At 41.3% G+C, this 14,798-nt stretch overlaps 1 protein-coding gene across 1 annotated transcript in view; it reads right to left on the reverse strand.

Moving 5' to 3' along the window:
• MPP1 (MAGUK p55 scaffold protein 1) overlaps positions 1-13,911 on the reverse strand; it is a 50,703-nt gene extending 36,792 nt beyond the window's left edge. The window contains exon 1 of the mRNA XM_058292078.2: positions 13,724-13,911. Within this exon, the coding sequence (XP_058148061.1) occupies positions 13,724-13,825 (102 nt within the window). The 5' untranslated portion in view covers positions 13,826-13,911. The remainder of the gene's footprint in view (positions 1-13,723) is intronic.
• Positions 13,912-14,798: the final 887 nt, after the last annotated feature.

Genomic DNA, 14,798 nt, shown 5'->3' on the forward strand with positions numbered 1-14,798 from the left:
AGTGAGTGGAGGTTGAAAAAGACACCTCTGTGGAAAGGTTCACTGAAGAATACCATCTTCTGGCCAGTCAGGAAACTGCAAGAAGTAAAAATGCTTTTTGGAGTCTCTAATGTCCAGGAACTATTGAATCTGGTCTGTATCACATTATTGCATCCCTGGCTCTGATTTGATAACTTAATCTGGGCAATCTTAAAGATTCAGAATAAGTTAAACCAAAAATCAAAGAAGAGCCATGAAACAAACCACTAGGTAAGACAGAGAATTTGATCATCAGAGTAAATTCACCAACACAGTCAGATGCCTAGACTTCAGCAAAAAAATTACAACTCATACCAAGAAACAGGAATATATGGCCCAGCCAAAGGGTCAAATAAAAAATCCTGATGAGACACAGGATTTAACATAACTAATCATTGATGTTCACACAAACCTCCTAAATCAATTCAAAAAGTTGAAGGAAAATGTGGCTAAAGAGATAAAAAATATTAAGAAAACTGGGTGAGCATAAAGAACACTTTGAAAACCTGCAAAGAAGAGTAACAGAGTTACAGGAATCCAAGACATGATGGATGAGATTAAAAATACTTAAGAGGCATATAACAACAGATTTCAATTGGTGGAAGACAGAATTAATGAAACTGAGGATAGATCATCAGAACTTGAAATGACAGGAGAAAGAAAAAGAAGAAATGGAACAGGGTCTCAGGGAATTTAATGACAATGCAAAATGCACAAACATACATGTTATTGGTATCCCAGAAGGAGAAGAAAATATGAGTGTAATGTAAAGGGGGCAGAAAGAATATTTGAGGAAACAATGATTAAAAAATTCCCAACTCTTATGAAAGACATAAATATCAATATCCAAGAAGGACAACACACCCCAAACAGAATAAATCCAAATAGACTTACCCTGAGACACCTATTCAGAATGTCAAATATCAGAGATAAAGAGAGGATTCTGAAAGCAAGAGAAATGCAATGCATCACATACAAGGGCAATTAAATAAGACTAAGTGTCAATCTCGCATCAGAAATCATGGAAGTGAGAAGTCAGAGGTATGATATATTTAAGATCGTGAAAGAGAAAAACTGCCAGCCAAGAAATCTTTTTTTTTTTTAAAGATTTTTAAAAAATTTATTTCTTTCCCTTTCCCCTCCATCGTCTGCTGTGTCCATTTGCTGTGTGTTCTTCTTTTGTCCACTTGCATTCTTGTCAGCAGTACTGGGAATCCATATCTCTTTTTTTTTTTTTTTTTTGCGTCATCTTGCTGTGTCAGCTCTCTGTATGTGTGGTGCCACTCCTGGGCAGGCTGTGCTTTTTTCATGTTGGGCAGCTCTCCTTGAGGGGCACACTCCTTGTTCATGGAGCTCCCGTATATGGGGGACACCCTTGCGTGACATGTCACTCCTTGTGCACATCGGTACAGCACATGGGCCAGCTCACCACATGGGTCAGGAAGCCCTGAGTTTGAACCCTGGACCTCCTATGTGGTAGGTGGATGCTCTATCAGTTGAGCCAAATCCGCTTCCCCAAGAATTCTTTATTGGGCAAACATGAGGTTGAGCTGGGGAGCAGATGTAGCTCAAGTGGTTAAGTGCCTGCATCCATTGTTTGAGGTCCTGGGTTCGATCCCTGGGACCTCCTAAAAACAAAACAAACAAACAAAATGGAAAAACCAACTCTCATTGGGGGGGCAGATGTAGTTCAGTGTTGAGCACCTGCTTCCAGTGTTATGAGGTCCTGGATTCAATCCCGGGTACCTCCTGAAAAAAAAAAAAGGGGGGGGGTGAGTTTAAAGCCTTCATAAACAAAAAGGGAGAGGGTTTGTTAAAAGGACCAGATTTACAAGAGACACTAAAGGGAGTGCTGAAAGGAAAGGACAAGGTTGCGAGACTTGGCGAAGAGTGTAGAAATGAAGGGTATTAGTAAAGGTAACTAAAAGGGTAAAACAAAACAAAACAAACAAAACAGACAATAGTAAGATATGACAATGGAAAGCCAAAGGATAAAATGAACAAAGTAAATAATGCCTTTACAATAATAACACTAAATATTAATGGAGTGAACTCCCCAATCAAAAGACAAAGCCTCATGGAATGGATAAAAAAATAAGAACCATCTTTATGTTGTCTTCAAGAGACTCACATTAGATGTAATGACACAATCAGGTTGAAAGAGAAAGGCTTGAAAAATATATTCCACAGAAAGAGTAACCAAAAATATCTGGAGTAGCAATACTAATACCAAACAAAATAGACTGTAAATGCAAAATTGTTATAAGAGATGAAGAAAATCATTATATATTAATAAAAGGCCTAATTTCCCAAGAAAAAGTAACTATATTAAATATTTATGCACCTAACCTGGGTGCCCAAAGATACATGGTACACACATTGGCAAAATTGAAGGGAGAAATAGACATCTCTACAATAATAGTGGGGGACTTCAATACACCACTCTCAGTACTGGACAGAACATCTAGATACAGGATAAATAAGGAAATAGAGAGCTTGATAAATATGATATATTAAGTAGACCTAACATAAATTTAAAGAGCATTATACCCACAACAGCAAGATATATATTCTTCTCAAATGCTCATTGACCTTTCTACAGGTAGACCATATGCTGGGTCACAAGACAGGTCTCAATACATTTTAAAAGGCTGAAACTATACAAAGCACTTTCTCTGATCATAATGGAATGAAGCTGGAAATGAATAACAAGTGGTAAAAGGGAAATCCACAAGTATATGGAGATTAAACAACACACTTAAAAAATCAGAGGGTCAAAGAAGAAATTGCAAGAGAAATCAGTAAATATTTTGAGATGAGTGAAAACAAGAACACAACATATCAAAACCTGTGGGATACCCTGAAGGCAGTTCTGAAAAGGATATTTGTAGCCCTGAATGCTTACATTAAAATAGGATAAAGAGCTAAACTCAATGACCTAACTACACACCTGGAGGAAGTAGAAAAAGAACAGCAAAGTAATACCAAAGCAAGCAGAAGGAAAGAAATAGCAACAATTAGAGCAGAAATAAATGTAACTGAGAAAAAAAATAGAATCAACAAAACCAAAAGTTGGTTCTTCAAGATCAACAAACCCTTAGCTAGCAAATAAAAGACTAAAATATCTAGGAATAAATTTAACCAAGGATATAAAGGACTTATTCACAGAAAACTACAAAACTTTGCTAAAAAAATCAAAGAAGATATAAAGAAATGGGAGGACATTCCATGCTCATGGATTGGAAGACTAAATATTACTAAGAAGTCAATTCTACCTAAATCTACCTAAATCTAAATCATTTACACATTCATCACAATCACAATCAAAATTCCCACAGCCTACTTTGCAGGAATGGAAATGGAAAAGCCAATTATCAAATTTATTTGGAAGGGTAAGGGCTCCTGTACAGCAAAAACTATCTTCAAAAAGAAGAATGAAGTTGGAGGATTCACACTTCCTGACTTTAAGTCATAACACAAAGCTACAGTGGTCTAAACAGCATGTTACTGGCATAAGGGCACACACGCACACAGCAATGGAATAGAACTGAGAGTTCAGAAATAGACCATCACATCTATGGCCAATTGGTGCTTCACAAGGCTGTCAAGTCCACTCAATTGGGAAAGAATACACTCTTCAACAAATGATGCTGGGAGAACTGGATATCCATATGCAAAAGAATGAAGGTGGACCCCTATCTCATACTATATACAAAAATTAATTAAAAATGTACCAAAAACCTAAATATAAGAACGAGCAGTATAAAACTCCTAGAAAAAAAATGTAAGGAAGCATGTTCAGGATCTTACATTAGGCAAAGGAGTCTTAGATTTTACATCCACAGCACAAGTAACAAAAGAAAAATGGCACTTCATCAAAATTAAAAGCTTTGGTGCATCAAAGGATATTATGAAAGTAAAAAGAAAATGTACTCAATGGGAAAAATATTTGCAAAATACAAATCTGGTAAGAGTTTACTATCCAAAATATATAAAGAAATCCTACAACCCCAAAATAAAAAGACAAATAACCCTATATTTAAAAAATGGACAATAGATTTGAATACACATTTCTCCAAAAAGGATACACAAATAACTAAAAAGCATATAAAAAGATGCTCAACATCAGTAGCTATTAGAGAAATGCAAATTGAAACCACAATGAGATACCATGTCATATACCTACTAGAGTGTTATTTAGAAAAACAGAAAATTTTAAGTGTTGGAGAGGATGTGGAAAAATAGAAACACTCATTCATTGTTGGTGGCAATGTAAAATGGTGCAATCTCTGTGGAAGATAATTTGGCAGTTCCTCAGAATGCTAAGTATAGAACTACCATGTGGTCAGCAGGTTCCTCTACTAACTATATACCCAAAAGAATTGAAAGCAGGGACTTGAACAGGTATTTTCACACTGATGTTCTTAGCAGTACTATTCACAATTCCCAGAAGATGGAAGCAACCCAAGTGTCCATCAACCAATGAATGGATAAGTAAAATGTGTTATATACAGACAACATAATATTATTCAGCATTAAAAAGGAATGAAGTGGTTCATGTAACAACATGGATGAAACTTGAAGACTTGTTGAGTGAAATAAGCCAGACGCAAAAGAATAAATATTGTATGATCTCACTGATATGAACTAATTAGGAATAAGCAAACTCAAAGAGTTAGAATCTGGAATATAGGTTACCAGGTGAGGTGCTGGGTTGGTGGTAGGGAATGGGGAGTTAATGCTTAATTTGTACAGAATTTCTATTTGGGTTCATTATAAAGTTTTAGAAATGGATAGTGATGATGGTAGCACAATCTTGTGAATGTAATCAACAGCACTGAATTATATATGTAAATGTGGTTAAAAAGGGAAGTTTCAGTTCATATATTTGTAAATAGAATAAAAATTAAAAGATAAAAACATAGGACTATACAACACAGTGAACTACTGTAAATGATGGACTATAGTTAATAGTTCAATTATAAAAATGTTCTTTTATGAATAATAACAAACGTATCACACTAATGCAAGGTGTTAATAATAGGGTGGTATATGGGGAAAAGTACACCCTAATGTTAGCTATGGACTATAGGTAATAGTACAACTATAATAATCTCTTATCAATTGTAACAAAGGTACCAACTAATGCAAAGTATTAATAATATGGGGTGGGTACATGGGAACACTGTACTTTTTACATGATTTTTCTGTAAACCTGCAACTTCTCTAATTAAAAAATTAAATCAAGTAAAAAAAAATTAAATCAAGTAAAAAAAAATACATGAATGACCATAGCAGCTTTATTTATAATGGTCCAGAACTGGAAATAGACCAGACGTTTTTCAATAGGTGTGTGGTTTAACAAACTGTTGCACATTCATACCAGGGAATATTACTCAGCAATAAAAAAGAAAAGACTCTTGATACACCCAACAACCTGGAAGTATCTCCAGAGAATTATGCCAAGTGAAAAAATGCCAATTGCAAAAGGTCATATACTGTATGATTCCACTTATATAACAATCTTGAAATGACAAAATTAGACATGGAGTAGATATTAGTGGTTGCCAGGAATTAGGGATGGGGGGTCTTGGGTGTGGCTATAATGGAGAAGTACCAGGAAAGTCTTTGTGGTGGTACAATAGTCCCTCCTCTTGATTTCCTTGGAGGCTGCATAGGTTGACATGTGATAAAATAACATAGAACTATATACACGAATTGTACCAATGTTAACCACCTTGTTTTGACATTTTTCTATTTTGCTATTTTACTATTATTGAGCAAAATGACTGGCATGTAGCACTTGCTTGCAGTCAAAGAATTATAACTAAGAGAGAGCTTGGTATCAGAGAATGGGTATAGACAAAAAACCTTTGAGAAATACGCAGTTTACAGGATTCATTTTTAGGTAGTGGGATTCCCATTTCCATTCTGGGGTACATAGTGACCAGACAGTTCTCCAAAGCATCAGCCCCTGGTGAATTGGGACCATGTGGTTGAACCTCAGCAAAACTAGGTAGCTAAGGCCACCTAGTGAGAAATGAAAGAAAATGAGATCAAATAGACCTTGAAGCAGGTAAAACAAAACAAAATAAAACAGGAGAAAATCAACATGGAGGTGGTAGGAAGAATTCTTTTTCTCAAATTAACCATCTGCACTGATTGTATATTTTTGTCATGTACATGTATTATTGATAGAATTTATAGAATGAGAATTTTGAGGACCACTGATTAGATGACTGCTGCAAAAGAATCATGGGCTGAAATTTTAAATTTCTGGACAAAAAGCATGAAATAAAACAGGATTTTCCTTGATCCTACTTTAAGAATTGCTTACTATTAATAATTGTTGAGTGGAGAAAGCTGAAAACCAAAGTGAAAAATTAATTCTGAAATTACCAGCAACTACCATTTATGTGTCTTGGTAAATGAAATACAGTGATATGCAGGTGCCATAAAGTTTGGAAACATAGATCATATTATTTTATCATATGTTGTAATGTACTGGCAATAAACCATTTATGATGATTCACTTGAGTTTCCAGACTTGGTGGCCACCTGATAATACTCTAAAGAATAAAAGATTAAAAAGTCGTAGTCCACAGAATACAAAATGACCTTTGAAAAGGGGTTGAAATCTACATGCAATATCATCATGTATTCATAGTGTACCTTGAACAGGAAGATAAATTGGCACCCTTGCCTCATATTCTTCTTATTCAGCTTTATTATAGAGTTTGCTTTTAACATGTCAGCCTTTAAATTAAGGACTCAGCAAAGCTTACCAGAAGCATAACAAATTCCAGCCAGAAAAGTTCAAGAGTTGCTATCCCAAAGGTTGGTCTTTCAAATGTGCTTATCCATCAAGACATTCCCCTTCATGGTGACTAACAGTCACTATCGCCCTCAACCAGAAGTTGCAAACGATGACTAAGAAAAACTGAAACTTCCAAAGTCGTAACTCAAAATCAACTGACAAGAGTATGATTTCAAAAAGCAAAGCGCAATTTTCTCCTACCATGAAATTTCCCCCTAAGCTACCTTGTCTTCCTGAAACACATTCTATCCCACTGACCAAGCTCTCCTCAGGGCATCTGGTTCAGTGAAACATGCCTGGACTACTCAGAAAGCTCCTCTTTCTTGCCTTACAGCAAACTCCTTGGACTATTCTACCAGCCTCCTCTATCTCATCAGTACGAATGTATCATAGAAGGATATGCAAACACACACTTATTCTTGATGTCCAAGTACACACCAAGAGTAAAGGTCATTCAGTAAGTCAGTCTGCATCTACTGAGCCCTAGCTGTGTGTGAGCGATTGCATTAAGTGCAGGGGATCTAGAGATAGTTAAGTCATGGCCTCTGCCCTTTGGCAGCTCACTACTATGAGGAGAAAGCCATTTATTCATCCATTCATTTATTCAACATAAATGTGAAAGAACTAGTCTAAAAGATCTCTATCTCCTGTCAAGTTTAAGACCATCTTAGACTCTTAAAAGCTCAGAGGACAAAGACCACGGTTGTCAGCTTTCTCCAAAAACTAGCAAAGTTTTGCTCCACAGAAGGCTTGCTATATGGTGAGGAGGACAGAATCTGTAGGGAAGATGGGGGCCTTAGGCAACAGATATAAGAGAAGTCTGCTCTTGAATGGATCAGGGAAGATGAAAGAATGGTGATTTCAGACACAAGTTTTGCCTGATGTAGTTCCCCATCACATTCCTGCTACACAACTGGCCCAGACTGAGCACAGGAGAAAAAGGACGGTATTTTCCTTTGACCCAGATAGGATAATTAACTTATCCAGGTCTACACATTGAAATCTGTTCATCCATTCACAGACATGTGCCAGACATCTGCCCTGGCACGCCTGAACCCCTCTTAATGTGCTCTAATTTTGCTTTACTTCCACAGCCTTTAAATACATTTGAGCACACTATATATTTGTTTATTTTATTTACTAACTTTCTTTCCACACTGAAATGTAAGTTCCACAAGCACAAAGATCTTTGTTTTATTCAAGGCTATGGAAGGCCTGACCCTGCCAATGATAAAGGCAGGGTAGAAGCAACTCTGTTCAGCTACAAAAGAAAACAGAGTAAAAACCCAAGAACGACTCATGCCTGCCCTTTGCTCTGCAGCCTCTTGGCCTTTAAATGTATAAACTGCAGGACTGGCAATGCCTGCCCACCACGGCTGCCTGCTGCACTGAAAAACTCTTTGGAGGAAACATCTGCAGCAGGGTTCAAAGGGCGGAGGCAGTTGCTCAAAGGAAGTTGGAATTAAAAGAGAGATGAAAAACAAACTTGGCGAGGGTGGGGGTGGTTGTGGGGGTGATGGAGCAGTGGCAACTAAAACGGGCCTTCTCATCCAAACAACTGGATTACCAGCTAGTGCCAGTGAACAAAGGAAAGAACAAACATTTGTTCAGCCTACTGTTAGGCTCTTTGCCAACGGCTTCACATGGAGACTAAGGAGAAGGCCCAATCCAAGAAGGCTAGCAAACACCAAAGAGAGAAGCCTCTGGGAGTTGCCAAAGAACACCTGCCAGCCTCCCACTGATCCCCAGGGCCCCAGTACATGCAATACCCGCTCTACGCATGTGCAATAGCCTATTCTACTTTGCGAGAAAAGGAGAGAAACTGTGAGAAAAGCAAGAATGCTAATCAATACTGTTAATCACAAAGGACAAGAAGAACTGGGACTCAGAGGTGGGGAGAGAGGAAGGCCTACCAGCCAGCATTTTCTGGCAAGTACTGTCTTAAAATCATACATTAACTAGGCACTTCATTCTAAGCCACTACATCTGTTCAAAGAAAACACATCACTCCAAAAGCCAAGTCCCTAAAGATTCTTTTTCAGTGCACGTATCTACCCAATGCACTATGTTCACGCCCAAAGGCTTCCACCTTCACTGAAGAAAAACAGGAAACCCAAGGAGCACTACTGCACACAGAAAGGAAAATGATGGCACTGAGTCTCCACACTACCATTACAAAAGTTTTGGGACTTTGGGCTGATAACTTCATTCATTAAATTCTCATCTCCATTTTGTGATAAAATTCTGAGGTTTGAAAAGGTTCAGAAATTTGTCCAAGATTAAAGGACTAGTAAGTCTCAGTGTCTGAGTGAATTAAGAGTGTCAACTTCAGAGTTTGTGAGAGCGTTCAAGGGTAGACTATAGGTACAGAGGTGTGTTAGTGGGAACAAGGGAATCTGGGGATTCAGAGATATGAATCCAAGTGAATTCCTTCAACAGAATATAGAAGTGATGCCTGTTCGGAGGGAGGCAGGAGGACAAGCAGAACAGCAACCCTGTCCCCTCTTGCTCTTTACCCACTTCCTTGGCTTTATCTCACCTCAAACACTAATCACCCTGACGTTATATTAAATTAGTCTGTCTTCCCAATTGGAGTGTAAGCATCATGAGGGCTTTTCCTTCATGATCAGAAGGATGAGAGCTAATTGAGTCTGTGGGAGCTAAGAATAACCCTGAGAAGGCTAGTACTCATTTAATGCAGATTTCAGGAGGTGCTTGGGACACATGCAGTGAGTAAGAGACAGGATCCCTGTACTCGTGAAGCTGATATTCTAGTGGGAAGATAGAGATAAATGATCCCCGCTGGTTATATGGAAGAATCAAAGACGATAAATGCTATGGAGAAAACAGAGCAGAAATGGGGTGAGAGGTTTGCCATTTTAAATAGGGTGTCCAGAAAAGGGCACACAGAGAAGGTGACTTTTGAACAAAAATCTATATATGTGTTTTGCTTATGCATATTTCTTCATATGAAGGAAAAAGGAAAAAGGAAGGCAAGAGAAAAAGGAAACACCATGTTAAGAAAATTGCATCCTGGTTCCCTAATTCCAGGGCTTTTCTTCCTCTTCTCTACCTCTGTCCTCACTTCCCCACCCCCCAGCCAATGTACTCTTCCCTTTCTATCCACTTACCCAGACTTCTTGTTTGGCAACACGGAAAGGTTAGAGCAATTCACTACTGAGGGGGAAAATCTCTGCATCAGTGAAAGGTCAACCGTTATCAGGTCTTACAATTAAGGCAGTGGTTCTCAAGGTGTGTGGGGGGGCGGGGGGCAGACATCTTGTTGTCCCCCATCTGGAAAAGTCTGAGAGATTTCTGAAGATCATAACTAGGGAGGGGGTTGTACGACCTTTCTCAACAAAGAATGATCTCACCCAAATATCAATAGTGCCGAGGTTGAGAAACTTCAATTTAAGGGAATTGATGTGAGCCTGAAACGTCTGTTCCTGATATTCTAGTTCAGCATTTTGTCCAGGGGGAACGAGTTAATTAATCTCTAACTTAAAATATTGAATAGAATTTATATGATAAAATGAATCTACTTATCTACACGTGGCCACAATAAAACTGATTCTTATCTGCAAGGTACACTAAGTCCTTCTAGTTTCAAAGGAAGTCATAAAGTTCCTGGAAGTGAAGGTCATGGAAGGAGCCAGACTAGCTGAGACCATACTGTGAAAAGGAAAAAGTGGGAAAAGGACTAAGTTATTAGAAAATTACATTTAGTTTTCCTCATTTCTGTGAAAAGAAAAAAACTTGAAAAATTCCCTACTTAAATGAAGCAATTAAATTCAAGTCTGGAGACAAAATCATAAATAATTAGGACCAGACTCACCGAGAAAGCATACCACATACTTTGGTGAGTCTTGACCTCTTGCTATCCCAGAATGTTCCCCATTTCTCAAGAATCTCAGTGGCTTTGCAGAGGCTATTCCTGGAAGCCTATTTGCCCTGGTCTGCCAATTACTTACAAGATGTCGCCAAATTCGGCCTCAGACAGAGCCGAGTACCCCTCCTCACTGCTTCACAGGCACCTTACACCTGCCTCTAGCATACCACCACAACACCCCATTGTATTTGTTTACACGTCTGTTTCCTCCCTTATTTACTTTTTTACCCCAACACCAGGAATAGAGCCTGCTCATAGGGAGCAAGCAACAAAACTTTATTAGAATGAATGATCACCAGTATGGAGTGTTTCTCAGTGGAAACTAATCTGGGGCCTGACTTATTTCTTAGATCATTTTTTGATGTGGGATTGGACCAAGTTAATTTTCAGAGATTCAACCTATTGCCTCAGGTCATGCTTCAAATAGGACTGAGAAGAAAAGCGGTATTTGGAATTTTACAACCCTTTTTATGTGCATTAATGGATACTAATGGAGGGAGAACTTTTTCTCCAAGGAATGAGATATATTTAAAGATGGGAGGGTGCAGTCCAAACCTATTGCAAAATTATCTTTTGATAATACTTTTCAATATTAAATCCTAGCACTTCTGGAGAAAGTGATCCCTTTAAATGACGCTTTCAGCAAAATGATTTTATGAATTCCATTAAAAGCCAACAACTTCCTAATTGGCTTTCCTGTTTATAATCTTGCCACTACAGGAAAATGATCTGATGGCTACTAGATGGGCATCTGTTAGTGAGATGCTGCACCCACAACATAATTCTGATAGTGATGGCCCTTTTTTCAAAAAGGCACAAAATTTCTCAAGCATGCCCATAAGGGAGCAGACAGGTTTACACATGGTCTACTCACTTTAACACAAAATCTATGGGAATGCTCAGTGGTTTGAGCAACTGCTTCCCATATATGAGGTTCCAGGTTTGATTCCCAGTACCTCCGAAAACTAACAAACAGATGAATAAAAAAAAAAAACACCCAACTCTCATTGGGGAGCAGATGTAGCTCAGTGGTTGAGTGCCTACTTCCCATGTATGAGGTCCTGAGTTCAATTCCTAGTACCTCCTTAAAAAAATCCAGTTATTTAGTTACAGATGGGGCTTGTGCTAAATGATAGGAGTCAGACACAGAAAACTTCAGATAGTTGGCTTCCATTTATAGGACAGTCTTGAAAAGGAAAAATTATAGTGACAGAAAACAGATCCATGGTTGGAGGTTTTGGAGGGTGGAGGGATTGACTTAAGGGTCACAAGGAAACTTTCTGGGCTGACAAAAATATTCTATATCATGATTGTTGTATAGGTTACATGATTGCATATATTTATCAAGCCACACTGAAGTGTACAATTACAAGTTGTGAATTCTACAGTATGCAAATTATACCTCAATAAAACTACCAAAAATAAATTTAATCAAAAGGTCTGAAAAAAGTGAAGTCTCAATCAAAGGAGCTCTGATTGTAGGAGAAAACAATTGCACATCCAAGCTTACATGGAACCTGGTAGTTCTATACCTCACTTCCCATCCAGTGCACTTCCCACCACCTAACTGCTAATTTTGTCTTTTGGTCATAAAACAGAACAGTATTTTCCCTGCCTGTCCGTTCAGTCACTCATTTGAGCCCAGGCTTTTTGCCATCACTGAAATGAAAGATATGAACGCTACCCTTTGGTCAGTATATATAGATAAGGCACTTGGTGAAGGAGAAAGAATACTGAGCTCTGACTCTGCAGATAGAAAAATTGAGCCTCAGTTCCATGCAAAGAAATTGTTGCTTTAAGCTAATTCTACCCATCCTGAAGAGTCTATGCTCTACTCCTTGCTTTTCCTTATGGCTCCTCAGGTTCCCATCTATAAATGGCTAATGTCTATCTCTTTGGTCATTTAAGTCAGTAAACATTTCTGAGGACCTACTCTGCCAAGCACTGAAAATAAAGAACCGAGTATGAAAACAGTCCCTACCCCGGAGGACCTTGCAGTCAAGGAAATAGATTCAGGACGGAAGTGACGCTATGAGACTTCTGAAGCTGGTTCTGCCTGGTTCTTCTCCTTTCTTTCTTTCTTTCTTTCTTTCCTTCTCTTTCTCTCTCTCTCCTCCTGTCTCTCAGCATTTACTCTTGGTGCGCAGTCACCATGCTGTGAGGAAGTCCAGGTCACCCCGAGAGGTCGCTGGTAGGTGTTTAGGTCTTCTGGCTTACAGCTCCAGCTGACAGGCAGCACTGGCTTTCCGGCGAGTGAGCCAGTGTCTGGCTGCGACCCCCTGAGACACACCGAGTGACAACTACCTCGCTGCGGCCGCTCCACACCCAGAACTTGGAGAGAGATTAAGAACATGACCGTTGTGCTGTGAAGCCACTAAGTTGGAGGGAGATTTGCTGTGGCCGATAGATAACCGCAACACCTCTTCTCCGCATATCTTTGGTTAGCAGCTACTTACTGAGCATCGTGAAAGTCGGGAAAGAAGAATTGCCCCCGAAATCCCTGGAGTCATTTTTCCACCCGCAAATACCTACAGGCCACCCCATCTGTACATCTGAATCGTAAATGCAGTGAGGCGAGTGAGAGCTTTAAACACACAAGTTGGCTTTTACAGCCACGTTTCCTGACCCAAACGCACGCACTTCACAACCGGGCAGACGTGCTCTCGGATCTGCTCCTTAAAGTCTGTTAACCTGGTCTCAGAAGTTTTCCTTGGCCTTCGCTGCTCCCGCCGGTCCGGGGCCTCTCCCGAATTCTGGTTGAACACCCAGGGCACCCCGAGCCCGGCACGAGCGGGTCCGCGTGTTCTCCCCCCAAGACCCTCCCACTCCCCATGCCGCCGGCCGCCACGGACTCGGCCTCGGGCCCAGGGCCAGGGTCGGGGAGGTCCCGCGAAGGCCGGCCTGGCCTGGAGAGGCGACGAGGGCCACGCACCGGGTCCCCGGTGCCCCCAGGGCCGCCTCACAGGCCCGGGGCCCTGAGCCCGGCGGCGCCCGCTCACCTCGGGCCGGCTGCGCTTCTGCAGCAAGTGCTCCAGGTAGAGGTCGGAGAGCGCCGTGCGCATGCTGACCCCGCCATCGCCTTCGCTCGCCTTGAGCGTCATCTCGCCGGAGCCGGGCCGCGGGGACGCCGGGCCGCGGGAGCGCAGGGCCTGCGGAGCGGCGGAGGCGGCGGAGGCGGCGGAGGAGGAGAGGACGCGGCGCGGACCCGCTGGTCGCCACCCCGCAGGCGGCGCGCCGGGCGGCCAGGGGCGGGGCCCCGCCGACGCCCCGCCCCCCGCCCGGCCCCCCGCCCCGCCCCCCGGGCCAAGCCGAGCGGAGCGCCTCGCTCCGCGGCGGCTTAGGGGAAGGGGGTTGCTTTCTCGCCCGCGCTCGGGCGGGGGCCCACGGGATGCTCGTGTCGAAGCCCAGAGGGTCTCATAGGAATAAAGAAAAGGAGCGCATTCCCGGAACGGACCCCAGCCTCTGGCCAGATAAACATGCCACCTACACCCATGGGGGCCCAGAGCTGCACGGGTGACCCAGCTGAATTCGTGGGAGTGGCGGGGAGGAATCCAGAGGCTGCGGCGCCCACCCCCCCACGCCCATCACCCTTACCTGGGCTGCGAGGCCGCAGGCCCGGACCTTCTAGCTGTTACAACCAGCTACAGCGGTTCGTACACCCAGGAAAACACAGGAAATCGTAATCGGCTGGCTCAGTGGAACCCGAAAAATGTAGGTGCGCGAGCCCCGCAAAGTGACGCAGCACACAACAGGGCAAGTGCATCGTTTGAGGTTGCAGCATTCTGAAGATGCTTTTAAGGCTACTGTGCTGCTATTACCCGGTCATTTACTCAATGATGAAAGTCCTGACTGCATACTAGAGCAGACAGCTTTTACTTATCTTAGGCCAAATCTGCTATTACTGCCACAAAATGGTTAGTGATCATTTGAAGCAAAGGGGGCAGATATTCCATAGGAATTCTAATGCAGTTACACTTGGAGGGTAAACAAGAGTCATGGTGATGGAGGGCTTTCTGAAGAAAAACATTGACCTAGCTTACTGGATTCAGGACTGTCCACTATCTTTAAACACCT

This window comes from Dasypus novemcinctus, chromosome X (genome assembly GCF_030445035.2).
Source record: "Dasypus novemcinctus isolate mDasNov1 chromosome X, mDasNov1.1.hap2, whole genome shotgun sequence".
NCBI classification, from domain to species: domain Eukaryota; kingdom Metazoa; phylum Chordata; class Mammalia; order Cingulata; family Dasypodidae; genus Dasypus; species Dasypus novemcinctus.